The sequence below is a fragment of the Arachis hypogaea genome, chromosome 10 (genome assembly GCF_003086295.3).
Source record: "Arachis hypogaea cultivar Tifrunner chromosome 10, arahy.Tifrunner.gnm2.J5K5, whole genome shotgun sequence".
Lineage (NCBI taxonomy): Eukaryota > Viridiplantae > Streptophyta > Magnoliopsida > Fabales > Fabaceae > Arachis > Arachis hypogaea.
In genome coordinates, this window is record NC_092045.1 from 112,697,129 (window position 1) to 112,714,258 (window position 17,130).

The 17,130-nt window shown below is 33.1% G+C and overlaps 1 protein-coding gene across 6 annotated transcripts in view; it reads right to left on the reverse strand.

Moving 5' to 3' along the window:
- The window catches only part of LOC112716680 (calcium-transporting ATPase 8, plasma membrane-type), a 29,410-nt gene that overhangs the window by 8,548 nt on the left and 3,732 nt on the right, over positions 1-17,130 (reverse strand). For 3 of the 6 annotated variants that reach the window (XR_011867063.1, XM_072205717.1, XM_025768640.3), the window contains 19 exons: positions 16,563-16,669; positions 16,340-16,471; positions 12,523-12,612; positions 11,101-11,170; positions 10,803-10,873; positions 10,430-10,513; positions 10,277-10,354; positions 10,112-10,183; positions 9,750-9,833; positions 9,560-9,642; positions 9,358-9,466; positions 9,212-9,267; positions 6,249-6,291; positions 6,085-6,168; positions 5,505-5,642; positions 5,332-5,397; positions 2,512-2,610; positions 919-1,029; positions 309-479 (listed from right to left, as the gene is read on the reverse strand). Coding sequence is in view for 5 of the 6 variants with exons in the window: in XM_072205717.1 (XP_072061818.1) it covers positions 309-479; positions 919-1,029; positions 2,512-2,610; positions 5,332-5,397; positions 5,505-5,642; positions 6,085-6,168; positions 6,249-6,291; positions 9,212-9,267; positions 9,358-9,466; positions 9,560-9,642; positions 9,750-9,833; positions 10,112-10,183; positions 10,277-10,354; positions 10,430-10,513; positions 10,803-10,873; positions 11,101-11,170; positions 12,523-12,612; positions 16,340-16,471; positions 16,563-16,669 (1,748 nt within the window). In the remaining variant the exon portion in view is untranslated. Of the gene's footprint in view, positions 1-308; positions 480-918; positions 1,030-2,511; positions 2,611-5,331; positions 5,398-5,504; positions 5,643-6,084; positions 6,169-6,248; positions 6,292-9,211; positions 9,268-9,357; positions 9,467-9,559; positions 9,643-9,749; positions 9,834-10,111; positions 10,184-10,276; positions 10,355-10,429; positions 10,514-10,802; positions 10,874-11,100; positions 11,171-12,126; positions 12,324-12,522; positions 12,613-16,339; positions 16,472-16,562; positions 16,670-17,130 lie in introns of those variants that run through there. The other 3 variants (XM_072205719.1, XM_072205718.1, XM_072205720.1) reach the window with 2 other exon arrangements.

Here is a 17,130-nt window from a genome sequence, read left to right on the forward strand (position 1 = left end):
TATCCTATATTTTCACTTATATGTCCGTAAAATTAATTATAATTAGTTGTAAAGTATAAGAAATATAATAATTAGGATCAATTCATAAAAATTTTAATTTTAATTATTATTATCATTAACACAGAGATAGAATATAATTATCCTAATTTAGTTAAATCAATCATAGATTAAATAGAATCAAATTTCTAAAATTTTTGAAGGTACAATTTGAAATTAAATAGAAGCAAAACCATGAGAAAATAATATTTAAAGATAAACAATTGAACGAACATTACAATGGCATATAAGTGATTGGAGCATATACATACCTTCAAACCAACAATAGCAAGCAAAATAAGATCATCTTCTAGTATAGACGAGTGAGCCCATTGTTCTTCATTGACTGGAATGTCCTCCTTTTTCCATGGTCGATATGCAATAGCAACACAACGAAGACTTTTAGCAGCCATGTCTTCAATAATTTGATTGAAAAATGCCATCTGCAAAACAGATAAAAAAGAAATCACTATGGTGACTTTCTCTATATTAATCAAATGAGTTGTTAATGGTTGAGTTATTCGAATAATCCACACTATTGTCTGTTTTGCTTCAGAAATCAATTTGCTGAATTATATCCATTGGATATGGGAGAAGATTATACATTTGGCTAAGATTATTTCTACTGAAAAAGAGTGTCGAGATAGATAAATAAACATTCAACTCCTTTCTTATATGAATAACTCGTCAATTTTTTCTCTCTCAAATTTTTAACCTTGAATACATAGCTACATAGAATTACTTTCCTATTGCTTGTATAACATTCATTGCAAGTTTCCCAATCCCTAGCAATGTATATAAAACATATACACTATGATTTAATGGTATTATAATATCATACCTTTTATACCAATGATCTTATATGTAACAACTTTAGCATACCTTCTCTCCACTCATCTCCATCAAATGGTCATTTGTATCCAAGTACCATGTACAACGAGCAAGAATTATCTCAGCAGCACCTTTCCAATGTATGTGGATTTCATGGTCAGCCTATAAATAAGAATAAGATTAGTAGAGATGTCTTGAGACATTCTACAAATCACATATTCACCCTTAGTATTACAATACTTTTTTTCTTTATACTATTTTTGATAATATCTAGGTTTAATTACTTTGCTAGTCCCTATAATTTTACCAAATTTGTAATTAAGTCTCTATACTTTTAAAACTTTCAATTGGATCCCTACACTGTTTTTAATTTTGTAATCAGATCCTTTTAATGTAAAAAATGTTAAGCTAACAGAATATTCCTTCTCAAAAATATGTGGCTAAAGATCTAATTAGGTCCTTAATTGTGAGTACTTTTAATTTGGAGATTCCTTTAACTCTAATGTGTTTTACATGAAAAGTACCTAATTACAAAATTAAAAACGGTATAGGGACTCAGTTGAAAGTTTTTAAAATATAGGAACTTAATTTATAAATTTGGTAAGACCATAAAAACTGAAAAAATAATTAAACCTAATATCTATTATCTAATTCTATCTCTAATAATTAAACCCAACCCAATTATACTCATTACATCAATACTTATCTCTATTTATACTATTATTTTTTTAGTATCTATTATCTAATTCTTTTTTTATTCATTTGGCTAAATCTAATTATACTCATTATATATCATAAGTGAAAATACATCATTACATGATACTAGCATAATGATACCCATTAACATATTAATCAGCGTGCATGATAGATCATTTCATAAGATTTCTTTCTGATAATTGGTTCATGTCTCAAACACTTCATAAAAGAGAAGAGAAGATTGTTACCTAAATAGACTCAAAAGCCATATACTTTCGCAAATTAAAGACTAAGTGCTTGTTTGGGCGCCATTAAATCGATAAAAAAAAGATATTTTTTTATTTTTTAGTGTGTTTCGTAAATTTTTAATAGTACAAGTAAAAGCACTAGAAAAATTAAAAAAAAAAACATCTTTTTTGAAAAGCTATAATTTACATCTTTTCTTAAAAAATCTTTTTTCCTTAAAAAGAATATGTTTTTTACATAATAAATGAAAAAAAAATACTTTTATCTTATTTTACCCAAATATAATTGATAAATAAAAAGATCTTTTTACATAAGATATCCATATATAAAATCACTTTTACTTTTGTAAAAGATCTTAAAAAAAATATCATTTAAAAAAAATATCTTTTTCGAGAATGGTGCCCAAACAAGTCCTAAGAAGTACAAAGAAAAATAACTCTTATAACGTGACATAAAATGGAGAAAAAGATGATTAATTTAATGTTGAGTTTCCAGTTATTAATATGTTATGGAGTTACGTTTAAGTTCTGCTGGGAGTAAAACAATATGGACAATACATACTAAGAGATGTTAAAATAGTAGTAGTTAATTACAATCTCAAATCCATATATACACAGTATAGGAATGAATTATATAATAATGCATTGCCATTTAACAACAAAATATCTATATAACGGAATTAAAATATCAATGAGAACATACCTTCTGTATTGCAACTCCGCCACGTTTTTTCTCTGCATTGAAAGGAAACATGTGAATAATTGAAGACTCTGATCTGGCAGCCTCGAAATCCATCCCAATCTAACATTTGCGTTTAAGAAATAAGAGCATTAATAAAAATTTATATAATGATTCTCTGGCAACTTTTAAAATATAAGTTATTGGATTAATTGCCTTGCATGAACCTTTTTTTTGGGTGTGTGCAAGAATGCACATACAAATTGCTAGTTTATTGAGTTCTAAATAAATTAAAAGAAAAAAACAAATGTAAATTACTTTCATATGCTTCATCTAAAGTTCTTTTAAACCTTCCTTAAGGCATCATGGCAACTTCGATACTGCCTTTATTTTGCTATACTTCATCATAGGCTAGAAAGACCAAGCTTTTCTCCTAGGCTGAAATTCCAACTCTGAGATAACCTCTTGGCGTTTGTCGCTTTCTCAATATTTACCGTAGAACCTACTAATTAAATATTGCATTGCTACTGTGTTCAAATACCTGTTGATTAGGGTATTCCCAAACCGTGAAGGCATTCTAATCATCATCCAAATTTAACATCAATAAAATCACCTGTTCTATTCATTCCTAAGGCCTTTCAACTAGAAACTAATCAATTCTCCTATGTAAATACAAAACTGAACATCTATAAGTGATAGATGCTGCTTATTAACGGCTAAGTTTTTTCCTATTTTCTTAAACTATCGAAAACACAACCAAAAAATTAAATCTAGTGTGAAAAACATTATATAGTGTGAATACATAATTTAACATGCTCAAGTTTGTCTATAGTTAAGCCACAACTGGAACTCACATTTTCATGTGTCAAAACAAAACAAGTTCCATACATTCGTATTCAAACATAGACTTGGAAGAAAACTTATTATACTTTTGTGTATGTTGATGACATTAATTACTGCATCAGTTGATAGCTCAATTGAGAAACAACTGCTAAAGGAGACACTAGCAACTGAATTTGAAATACAAGAACTTGGGAAACTAAAGCACTTTTCTTTTTTCCCTTGGGATGGAAATTACCACTCAAATTAGGGTATCACTCAAAATGTTGTCTTTCACTATCAAGGAAATCTAAGAGAATCATGCATGTCCTTCTCCTCCAAATAGCTTTACTACAAAGTAAAAACTTCTTGACACCTATTTTGAACTACCACTATCATCCATTTTCATGTCTAGAAACGTTCATGGGGCACTTGATCATCCAGGATGGAAATAAACCATTTTTCAACTATTGGACTTCTTGGGAATATGCTATTAACATTTGACCCCATGGTCAAATTGATTATCTTAAGACTCGTTTGGTTGCTAAAGAATATACACAAATTTGTAGTCTTAATAACTATATATTCTAATACTTTCTCCCTAAGGCCAAAAGTTTCAATTTTTCATTGTCTTTCTATTGTTGCCTTCCATCATGGCCTTGATATTATACATGCATTTTACATGAACTATACGAGGTTTACATGGTATTTGAGTTTGAAGAAGAGTAAGTTCTTGATGTAAGAAAGGAAGAAGTAGAAGGAGAGGAGAGAAAGCAAGAGATGAAATCTGTGATGAATATTGATTGTAAGTTGTGAAACCTCAATTGTTACTTCTCAGTGTTACATATGCAGCATATATGCTAAGAGTTAGTTATAAGACCAATACAGCTTGCATGTTATGGAACTAACTGAATCTGTTAAATCAGTTTTAATACCAAAACGAAATTGCTTGCTTGTACGCTAAGTAACTTCTTTATATGCTATGCTTGATGGTGTGCTCAATGCCATTCTGTGCTTGGCTTCATAACATGGAATTTTTGCTTAAGGGAAGTTTTGATTACTTAGCACAATACAACATACTTATTATAATGGACTTAAATAATTTGCTTTGTGGGAAAGTTTAGCAGTATTATTCAAGCTTGTAGGATGACCATCTAACCATCATATCGCTCCTAATAAATGTGCTTGTTGGCTTATTTAGGCTATGCAATCATTATAGGTAATGAAGATAGGCAAGTTTCTCATCTCAATCATTATCAACAGATGCGAGTGTTATATTCATGAAGAAGTTGGAGTTTAAACCCATAGATAATCCCATGGTTTCTAATAAATTGTTTTTTAATAATCTACTAATTTGAATTATTAACTAGCAGATGCCTTTATGAAATATCCATGAGAACATTATACTTAACATATTTTTTTCATAATCTTGGAGTATTATTGTTGTTATATGCTCTAGGTTGAAAGATTGCATGAAACAAAGAAAATAATATTGATATAGTTGTACCCTATTAGTTGCAAGTTATTGCCGGAGTTATTTCTCAACCTCATCTTTATTCTATATATAAACCTATAAGTTATGGTTAAGATTTATGGTAACTTAATGGAAATAATAGAATAATTAGCGAAAGAAAAAAAGATTATAACTGATTCGTGTGAATTGTTGTGTGTTACAAGAGAGATGAACAAACATATAAAGAGAGGAGAGTAATAAACGTAGAGTACCTGCTTAACTACTATTATCTAGCAATAATATCTCTTCTCATATTTCAACATTTATAAAGAACTCGTTTCCTAAATAAATATACCTACGGCAATATTCTCATACGTTCTTAAACCTTCCATACCTACTTACTTGAGTAACATTTACGAGTATTTGCAAGCACATCAGTTTCCAACAAAAAGGGTAATACGATGGTGAAGATGAACTTTACTCTTCACCCAACTTTACTCTTCACCAAAGAAATTCCCCAACAAAAAATAAACATTCAACGTAAAGATGAACTTTAGGAAATAAGAATAGACCTGTACTCCCCAATGTAAAATTGCCTTTTCTGTTGGTGATCCAGAAATCTCAATACCAGTGCAACCCTATTAAGGATAAAATTATTCAAAATGAATTTTACGTTAAACCCCATCTACTTTTACCCATATGCAAGGGGGCAGAACAAAATGTTAAATAAATAATTCAAGCATACCTCAGGTAAGTAAACATTGCCATTAGTGTTTTGTGCAACACCTTCAATGAGCAACGATTGGAGCTTGGGAGAGATTCTTAACCCGTTGCTAGGAGGATCAATTTTTCTACCACCAGCATATGCCTCAACCACAATCATCTATTAAAAAGTTAGGTAATAGAATAATTTTTTTTTATAAAGATTTTCATATTTAATTTTTACTTTTTTTTTAGATAACAAGAAAAAAATTATTAACATGAATATAAGGATTCTTAAAGAACGTGTAGAACAAGAGATCCTTAATAAAAACAGATTAGCATGTCAAAGCGCCTTCCAAAACTTGACATGTTCCATCTAAATACAACAACAACAATTGCGTAAAAGGCACAGTGCCATAGAGACATGGTTTTGTAACCCCCCCCCCCCCCTTTTCTCTCAAAGCTCTAATATACCATCAAAGTTAACCACGGCATCATATATGCACCTACATACTCAACCATTAAAATTGAAAAACATTTCAGGAAGTGCTCTCCAACATATTTGTGTGTGTGAGAGAGAGAGAGAGAACTCAATTCAAAGGTTCAAAGATTGCATGACATGCCTGATTCATAGTCAATGTACCAGTCTTGTCACTACAAATAACTGTGGCAGAGCCCATCATCTCGCAAGCAAAAAGCTTCCTCACCTACAAGCAAATGTTCTAGATTAATATATTTTCACAAATGGAAAGGGAAAAATCCAGTTGAAGCCCAAAGACTAACATACCAAAATCTTAGATGCCATCAGTTTCCTTAATGAGAAGGCTAACCTAAAATAAAGTTAAGAAATAAGTGAATAAATGAAATCAAATGAGAGAAACATGAAGAGCTATAGATCCAAAAGCACATACAAATAAAAACACAATACATTATAGATCCAAATGCACAGTTCTTAAAACTAAGTGAGCCTAACTCATAAGATGAGGCATGCACAATCTCTTAGTAAGGCTATCAATCAAGGCACTCGTTAGTTTTATAAAATAGTTTGAAATTGGTTTAATGTGTTATAGACTTGAATTATTTATCAAGGATGGAGAATAAAAGTAATGATAGTTTGATGAATGGATTAGAGAAATTAAATATAGTCTATTATTGACAAGGAGATGCAAATGCTTTAATGACCCAAGAGTGATTTGTATTGTTGTAACCTGAACAAATGAGTTATGGGATGACTCATTTAACTAGATTTTTCTAATCTAACATTTGTTCTATTAATTTCCAGATAATTTTTCCTAAATAATATCTTAGATATTTCTAGTTCTTGATTTATTTATTTAGTTTCTAGACTTCTCTATAGTAATATCTAGATATTTATTTTTTCCAAACAAACTCATTAGAAATCTAGAGATTTCTACAAATTTGGGTAGTGTCTTGGTGAAAATATCAGCTAATTACTCATTTGTGTTGCAATACTTAATTCTTGTTTGATATAGCTTCTAGTATGAAATGATACTTGATAGTTATGTGTTTTCTTCTGATGAACTGGATTGTTTGCCATTGCTATTATTGATTTACAATCGCACAACATAGTTGTTGGATCTTGCATGTCTTCAAATATTTTCCTTAACCATATTGCTTGACTTCGAGCATTTGCTATGGCAACATACTCAATTTCAGCAGATGATTGAGTCACAGTATCTTGTTTCTTTTATGCCCAAGAGATCACTCCGGATTCTAATATGAATACCTTTCTAGAAGTACTCTTCATGTTGTCAATTGATCCTACCTAACCAATGCCGATGTATCCAAGTAGATTTGAGTATTCATTAGATCTATAGAAAATGCCATAGAACCTCCTAGTGCTTCTGACTTGGCTTTTGCATGAATATTGACAATAAATTTAATGCGTACATAATGTCTGGTCGTGTGACAATTAGATATAGAAGGCTTCCAATAAGACTTCTACACAGTGAAGCATTTACCTCTCCAAATCCATCTTTTTTAATTTCTCGTTATGAACTAGAGGAGTAGCCATTGGTTTGCAATTCCTCGTCTTGAATCTTTGCAGCAAATTTTGGATGCATTCCCTTGCATTCTTAATCTTAGCACCTTGTGTTTTCTTCAATCTTAGCACCTTGCGTTCCCTTCTTCAAAAAACCATTGTGATTGGTCTACATATACTTCTTTCAAGTCTCCATTTATTAGAAATGTCGATTTCACATCAAGCCGATATATCTTCTTGCTGCTAGTGCAATAAGTGCCTCATTGTATCTAGGTGAGCTATCAGAGCAAATGTCCCTGTGTAATTTATCCTAGGAATGTGTGTATATCCTTTTGCTACGAGCCATATCTTATGCTTGCGAATAGCTCCATTTAGGTTGTGCTTGGTTTTATACACCTTGACTTCAATGACACTTTATTTAGAGGGCAATCAACCAGCTCTCATATGTTATTCTTCTCAATCATCTTGATTTTTTCTTCCATTGCATTTCTCCATACTTCTTGCTTTGCTCCTTCCTCAAAGCTTTCAAACTCAATCTTGGCGAAATTACATATTTGTATATGTCTTGTGGCTAGTTTTGGAGGATGATCAGTGGTTGCTACTAGTGTTAAAATAGTTATGTTTGCTTCTTCTTGTTCTTGTTCTTCTAGGCTCGTAGGTTATTGAAGGAAAAAAATGTTTTCAATTATATACAAAGTTACATTATACATAGTTTTATTTATAGGCACAATTTAGGGACAAAAACAGCTCATTACAACTCATAGAGTTGTTTAAGGTACACTGTATTGTGTTAGTTGTGCAAGTGGATGAGGTAAATTCACTAAATTGTGATTTACTTGTTCTTTGTATATGCAAGTGGATGTGGTGCATGTAAGTGAAGTATGAACTGTTTTACAACTCATTAATCCTTATGTTACAACACTCCCCCACAAGCTAGTGAATGGATATCAATCATTCCCAGCTTGCATGTAAGATCTTAGAATCGTGCTGTATAGAGACCCTTAGTATATCAAATCAGCCAATAGCAGCAGTTGCGACCACCAATCACGACGAGACAAAATGATTGTCGGGGTGCTTGGGGGAAGAAGACAAAAAAAATAGACTATTTTATTTTTGTATCGTTCAGACCAGTGAATCATAACAATGATACAGAATCGGACAAATTCAAACTATTAGTTTGCGATTCATTGACGTCCAATTCAATCTTGTTTCTGTATCGTCAAGATATCAAATTGGATCAATTCGTGGCATTCGTATTGAGAATCAGATGATACTAACAACTACGCTAGCAACACCATATTACCTATAATAATAATCCATATCCCAGTTATAATTTTTTGATTTTCTGATTGTGTTATCCTACTCAGTACTCATTATGCTTTTGTTTTCTTGCTTATTAAGTTATCTCTATCCCTAAAACTATATAGAATTGCCTATCAAGGATGGCAACAAAACAGGCAAACATAGACTCTTTCACCTTCAATAACGTACTATAAAATATCAAATCTATCAATCAAACTATTATCATATAGATTATTTATACATAATTTTGTTTTAAAAAAAAAGTATATATATATATATATATATATATATAAACAATATCGGATTAAAATAAATATTATATATTATAGATGTGATCTATAATATATATATACTTTTCAATCAATGGTAAGTTTTGAAATAGGAAAAAAAAAAGAAGAAAGTTTGAGTAAAAAGCTTTTGATAGTGAATATAGAGAGTAAACTTACGTGAAGTTGACTGTTAATGGGAGGCTGTCAGGTACTGCAACCACTATACTGGTGACCTAAATATTCATTGGCATAGAATCACTAATATAGAGATACGCAAAATGTAACTCCATAAGCAGGCCATCACACTAATTCGAGGCACATACCGCAATTGTTACTATGCTAACTGCTCCATGTATAGCATCAACAGCTCTAGTCTTGCCCGCTATAAATTGAACATTCCCATCTAAGTTTCTGGTATGGCCAGTGAAGTATCTGCTAAAAAATTACCATTTCAGAAGGCAAGCATAATAAAAGCTATAATTTTATCCCACAAAACCATAAACCATAAAACTAATAGGTAATGACCTGGCCAGCAGTACCGTCAGAATAACAGCTGTGACAGAGAGACCAACAATACCAAAAAAGGTGGCTACACCATTTAGACGAGCCTATATTGGGAAAAGACGAAAGAAAATATATAATGTACAATATTAAGAAACAAAATAACTCAAAAATCATCTCTAAAACGAAACTGAGAAATCACAGCAAAGAAGACCTGCAAAGGTGTTTCTTCAATTGGGTCATCTGAAGAAATAGCCATTTGTAACCCCCACTCAGTATTAATGCCAACACCTATTACCTAAAAGAACAGAAAAGAGAGATAGCAAATTACTGCATTTGATCAATAAATACAAAATAAATAAAAAATCAAATAACAATTTGATACGAATAAAGTTGGGGAAGTTCTTCCCCAACAATTGTGCATTTTCTAGTCTTGTGGAACTTGTACAAATTGTGATTTAGCACTACTGTATGTATTCATCAAAACCATGGCAATAAAACTAAAAAATGAAAGTCAAGAGAACATCTATTATTCAAATCGACCATGTGTTTCGTAGAACAAGACTAAATAATTACCAGCATAGTGCCACTACCATCTTGAACTCTACATCCAGACATCAAGAAAGGGGCCCTAGAATCTTTATGAACCTTGAGATAAAAGAAACACCAAAAAGTGGTTAAATGAGAATAAAATAAATAATTTGGTATCCACAAGAGATAGCACTGAATTTAAATAGTTACAATTATGCTCTCCCCATGAATGCTTGATTCATCAATTGCAAGAGGGTGAGGAGTGATTAGAATTCCATCAGCTGGGACCTAAAATTAAATAGCACACCAGCAATCATCAACATTTTGGCAAGCAAAAATTATAAAAGAAAAGAGTTGTTGTACCTGGTCACCAATATTAAGGGGTATAACATCGCCAACGACAATATCATAAATTGAGATCTTAACCCTTCTCCCGCCTCTAATCACCTTCTCAAACCCAAATACAAGTTTAAAAGGTTGGAAACATGATGGGAAGAATATGCATGTATATATATACAAAAATGCTATTTGTACAGCAAAATCAGCCACCAATGTATTTGTGTATAAATACATGTGGTTTAATTTATTTTCAATGTGTATTTGTATTTCAACATGAATTTTATACTAATGGCTGATTTTGGTGGCTAATTTTAGTGTACACGTAGCATTGTTGATATATATAATACAAAAATAATAAATTTAACAAAGCCACATTTGACATATAAATTAGTTAAACCTCTAGGTGTATATTTCTCTTCTTTTCATTTGTGTCGTGAAATTGAACATACTGCCTGTATTCACTCATGGCTGCAATGGAAGGCAAATGAAACAAATTGACAAGCACAAGTACTACAAAGCAAAAATAACTAAATTTATAATTATTAATTACAATAGCCTCAACAAGTATAGACAAAGTGGATAGAACTTGTGATACTGTCTGCTTCATATCAAATGGTAAATTGTGAATCAAAAGTGTAAACAACTAAACCAAATCTATATCCATTGTGCACCTTTACAAAGACAAAATAAAATACCTGTAACTACAATGACAATAAAAGCAGCAAAAGCTATGCTTCCCCCATCGTACCATCCTTCCTTGACACCCTGCAATAGCAAATTAATGCGAATCGACTTCCGATTACTAAAGGTCTAGATTCACAAACAAAGAATAAGAAAGACGAAAATCAAAGCCACTAGGATTGGTTCAGTGGTGAAGGATTTGGGTAATATGTACGAGATCCTAGGTTCGAACTTCATTGCTAAAAAGAAAGAGAAAATGGGAAGAATTGATTGATGGTACAAATTAATGAATACAATTAAAATATGCAACAATCAGATATTTTAGATAACAATAGGACCAAGTTCGGAATCTTTTTCTATGTGCACACCAAAAGTCAATTATCAAATCACTCTTTAAGCTTTGGATAAAAAATTTCATGGTCTTCAATATCTAAAAAAAAGTTTGCAAAGATGAAATGAAAGATTTTGAGATTAACAAAGCTATTATACAAGATTAATATACAAAATTAATATACTTTTTCAAATAGCAAGGTCAGAAAAGACATTGATCAGTCTACTAAAAAATTTTGATGTTAAATAAAGTTTCTACCATAGAAGACATGAAAGATTTAAGAACATTTAAGTATCTAAAGTCATAAGCTTATTTCATGCATTTCAACAAAGATTAGCAAGTCATGATGATAACTAAGTTTCCAAGGAAAATGCTTTCCAATCGAAAACTTAATAGACAATTACGCAGGCAATAGAAAATGTTGCGCCAAATGCACAATGAGCACAAAACATTCTCATTTCAAGAATAATTGCAAACATCATATATACAAGAATAATGAGCAAACTTTAATAAGGAGAAATGATACATGAATTATTCTACTTAACATGTCTCACTAATTTACATTGTCATAATATTTGGTACCGAATGATGCTTAAATGTTAAATCATGTGACATGCAACCAAAAAAAGTATTAAGACTTGAACGATTTGCAATTTCCTTTGTAAACATTGTGAAACCAGGGGATGGGTGTTCTTCATGAAGCGCCAACCTTGTTCAGCGAGCAAGGGCAAGTTCATAGCTCTCAGCCCCTCCCCTTTGGATTTGCCTTTACCCAACCAAAATTGGCGGGGCATTCGATGTAATTCATCGAACAAAGAAATCTCTTTTGAACAGAGAAGGAAGAGGTGTGACTGAGAGTGAGGGAGCAGAGAAGGTGAAGTTTTTCATACACAGTAGGAACAAGTTAAATAAAATACTATACAAAATGAGATTTATTGTTTTTAACTATTAATTAATTATTAATATTTAAAAATATAAAATAAAATATATTATTAAATTATTAAAATAAAAAAATTAGTATTTCTCATTCTCTACAGCATTGTCGCAATTCTAATTATTTTATATAAAACCAAACGTAATCCCTTTTTCATCGAATCTCGCTCACCTTAGACTTTATCCCTAATGCCAATAAAATCGCTGCAGATACCAGTAAAATAAGCAAGGTAGGATCTTTGCAAGCTTCCCATACAAATATCTGTAAAAGGTTAAAAAAAAAACAATTAGCTGAATATTTATTCCGACTCCCGATAATTCTTTTAAATGAATACAGAATTTTTAATAAAAAAATATTCTTTTCAATTTTTAATATTTAATTTTATAAGATTAATTAAATTTTTATTAATGATTTTTTTAAAAATATACTTACGTGACACATTTATTAATAATATATTATTTATTTAATTTTTATAAATATAAATAATTTAAAAATTACTAATATTTTTTTATAAGATTTTTAACAAAAAAAAATCTGTCATTTTTAATATATCATATAGACTTATTTTAATAATACAAAAAAATTAATCATATAAATAAAAATTAAAGATAAAAAAATGATATTTTTTAATATTTCATTGTGTTTCCAAATAATTTTCAACTCCGCCTATGTTACACTTGCGGTACATAGCCGGTCCCAAGCCTGGATAAAGGAGGAGGGTTGTGTTAGGTCTTCGGCAACCAACGTAAAAATATAGCCGAACCCCCCATGACATGAATCAAAGACATTATTGCGCTAAAGCTAGGTCGTTACCCGGAAGTAACGCGCCGTATGGCTCGAGTACGGTGTCAAAGCAAGAGCCGCTGCATCGGTGCCCGGATGTAGTGTTAAATGAGCAAGGGTTCTCGCGTTTTCGTGAACGGACGAGGGTAAATAAGCTAGTTCACAAAGGAAAAGGTAAAGGTCGAAGCGACAAAAGGCTGAGATTTGGGACATGGAACATAGGCACTCTAACAGGAAAGTCCATGGAGGTGGTGGATACCATGACAAGGAGGAAGATTAACATTATGTGCCTACAAGAAACGAAATGGGTTGGTGCAAAGGCTAGGGAGTTGGATTCTTCTGGTTTCAAACTTTGGTATACAGGAAAGGTGAAGAATAGGAATGGAGTTGGAATAATTGTGGATAAGCAGTGGAAGAAGGACGTAGTTGATGTCAAGAGGGTGGGAGATCGGATCATCTCTATCAAACTTGTGGTGGAGGGAGGTGCTTTTCATGTGATTAGCGCCTATGCACCGCAAGTGGGTTCGGACGAACAACACAAGATAAGGTTTTGGGAGGATCTAGAGAGTTTAGTTCAAGGCATATCTTTGGGAGATAAGATTTTCTTAGGAGGAGATTTAAATGGCCATGTTGGGAGAGAAGTGACTGGATATGGGAGTATTCACGGAGGCCATGGTTTCGGGGTGATCAATGCCGAGGGTAAAACTATTTTGGACTTTTCCTCAACTTTTGATCTTCTCATCGCAAATACATGTTTTAAAAAGAGAGACGAACATCTTATAACCTATAAGAATGGCATGACAAGCTCTCAAATCGACTTCTTCTTGTTGAGGAGAGTCGACCGGAAATTTTGCATTAACTGTAAAATTATCCCGGGAGAGAGTTTGACAACACAACATAGGGTGCTCGTCATGGATTTTCGCGTTGAGCAAAAGTTGAGGAAAAGACATCATACGAAGAACCCAAGGACGAGGTGGTGGCGGATGAAAGGTGAGGAACAAAGAAGCTTCCTAAGACGGGTAGGAGAAGAGGCAAGGTGGGATGGGAATGGAAGCGCGGAAGAGATGTGGAGGGAGATGGCAGAAGTTATTAGAAGAACAGCAAAAGAAAGTTTTGGTGAATCTAAAGGAATAGGACCAAGAGACAAGGAGTCCTGGTGGTGGAATGCGAGTATACAAGAAAAGATAAAGATAAAAAGAGAATGCTTTAAAGAGTGGTCTTTATGCCGCAATGCAGATAACTGGGAAAAATATAAGGCGGCTAAGAAAGAGACAAAAGTGGCTGTAAGTGAAGCAAGAACAAGAGCATATGAGGGTCTCTACCAGTCTTTGGACACGAAATAAGGAGAAAAATGTATATATAGAATTGCAAAGAGTCGGGAAAGAAGAACGAGAGATTTGGATCAGGTTAAGTGCATAAAGGATAAGGATGGAGAGGTGTTGGCTCAAGAGGAGAAGATTAATGAAAGGTGGAAAAGCTACTTCTACGAGTTATTTAATGAGGGACAGAAGACTCTTCCGAGCCTTGGTCGATTATGCACAAGGGAAGAAGATCAAAACTTTGACTACTATCGAAGGATTCGAGACTTCGAGGTAAAAGAGGCTCTAAAGCAGATGAAAAATGGCAGGGCAGTAGGACCTGATAATATCCCGATTGAGGTTTGGAAGGGTCTTGGAGGAAAAGGCATCAACTGGTTAACCAAGCTTTTTAATGAGATTTTAAGGTCAAAGAAGATGCCTGATGAGTGGAGAAAGAGCACCTTGGTACCTATCTATAAGAATAAGGGGGATATACAAAGTTGCGGAAATTATAGAGGGATTAAGCTTATGAGTCATACTATGAAGTTATGGGAAAGGGTGATAGAACGGAGGTTGAGAAAAGAGACACAAGTAACAGAGAACCAATTTGGATTTATGCCAGACAGATCTACCACTGAAGCGATATACCTATTAAGAAGGATGATGGAGAGGTATCGTAGTAATAAAAGGGATCTACACATGGTGTTTATTGATTTGGAAAAAGCGTATGATAGGGTACCAAGGGAGGTCTTATGGAAGGTTTTAGAAAAGAGGAGAGTAAGGATCGCATATATTCGGGCAATTAAAGACATGTATGATGGGGCCACAACTAGTGTGAAGACTCAAGGTGGTGTGACAGAGGAATTCCCTATTGGTATAGGATTACACCAGGGATCATCCTTAAGTCCATACCTTTTCACATTAGTCTTGGAAGTACTCACAGAGCACATCCAAGAGCCTGTGCCCTGGTGCATGCTTTTTGCCGATGATATCGTCCTTATGGGAGAGTCAAGGGAAGACATAAATAAGAAGTTGGAGTTATGGAGAGAAGCTCTAGAAGTGTATGGTCTGTGCATAAGCCGTAGCAAGACGGAATATATGGAATGTAAGTTCAATCTGAGAAGGGAAAACTCCAATATATAGGTGAAAATTGGAGAGAACACCTTACGAAAAGTTAAAAGTTTTAAGTATCTTGCATCATACAGGATAATGGAGAGATTGAACATGATGTAAATCATAGGATCCAAGCAGGTTGGTCAAAATGGCGGAGTGCATCTGGTTTTATATGCGACAAAAAAGTGCCTTTAAAACTTAAAGGTAAATTCTATCGCACCGCTATAAGACCGGCTATGCTGTATGGTACGGAGTGTTGGGCGGCTAAAGAAGAGCACGAACATAAGCTGAGTGTGGCAGAGATGAAGATGTTGAGATGGATGAGTGGTCACACGCGATTGGATAAAATAAGGAATGAAGATATAAGGGAGAGAGTTGGAGTAGCACCCATTGTGGAAAAGATGGTTGAATCGCGTCTCAGGTGGTTTGGACATGTGAGAAGAAGACCGATAGAACATCCAGTCAGGAGGGTGGATGAGATGGAAGATGGACAAAGGGCGAAAGGCAGAGGAAGACCTAAGAAGACCATCCATGAGGTGGTCAAACGAGATCTACATGCAAACGGTCTCTCTGTAGACATGATACATGACAGAGCACAATGGCGTCGTTTGATTCATGTAGCCGACCCCACTTAGTGGGATAAGGCTTTGTTGTTGTTGTTGTTGTTGTTGTTGTTGTTGTTGTTTCCAAATAATTTTCAAGAATGTTTAAGAATTTTTCAAAAAAAAAATCTGTGACATCACTCGACCAACGAAGTATTAAGGCTTGAATGATTGAAGGTTGGCAAAATTTACCAGAAAACCTTTTCGTCTCCATCGAGGATAATTGTTAGAACCGAAAGCCCTTCTTCGTCTTAATAAATCAGCCTCATCACCATGAATTCCTTTCGCTAAACTGGTATTCAGCAAATTCGATATTCCTACAACCTGGTTGAGAAATTTATATGATTATCAATACCATTACTAGTTTAAGAAAAACAAAGAGGAAGGGGTTCTAATAAATAATCAAACTACCTACCCCTCCGTAGAGCTCGAGAGCAGCAGTACTTTGCTCTGTTGATAACGAACACAGTTGTTCTTGTCCAATTCCAAATTCACTATTGGTGGGAGGAGGAGTTGTGGTTTCTAACGGTTAAAAAGCATTAATCATCGTCAATAAAAACGGTAATACTAATATGAGAATTGTTAGAAAATCAGCAATTTTTGTGATTTATAATTATTAAATAGCCATTAATGATAATTTTAATGGTGTGAAATTAATATGAAATTTTATCTAATAACTTATTTTTTGTTAATTACATACTAACTATAATTTAATAAAATTACTGTCCCTAAACTTTTCCTACTAATATCACAATGCATTGGACTCTTTTAACTGTGTAAATTCATGTACAATTATAAATTCATAGTTAATAATTTTTTGATAATTTGACATGTTAATTATCCTCCAACCACTTTTAACTATAAATTTTGTAGGAAGCCAACTCAGTGGTCGCTAATGGCCGCCTCTTCTCCTTCTTTACAATAATGTCCCGGTGGTTGTCTCCTTCTTCAGTCAATTCATTTTTATTTTTATTACAAATCAA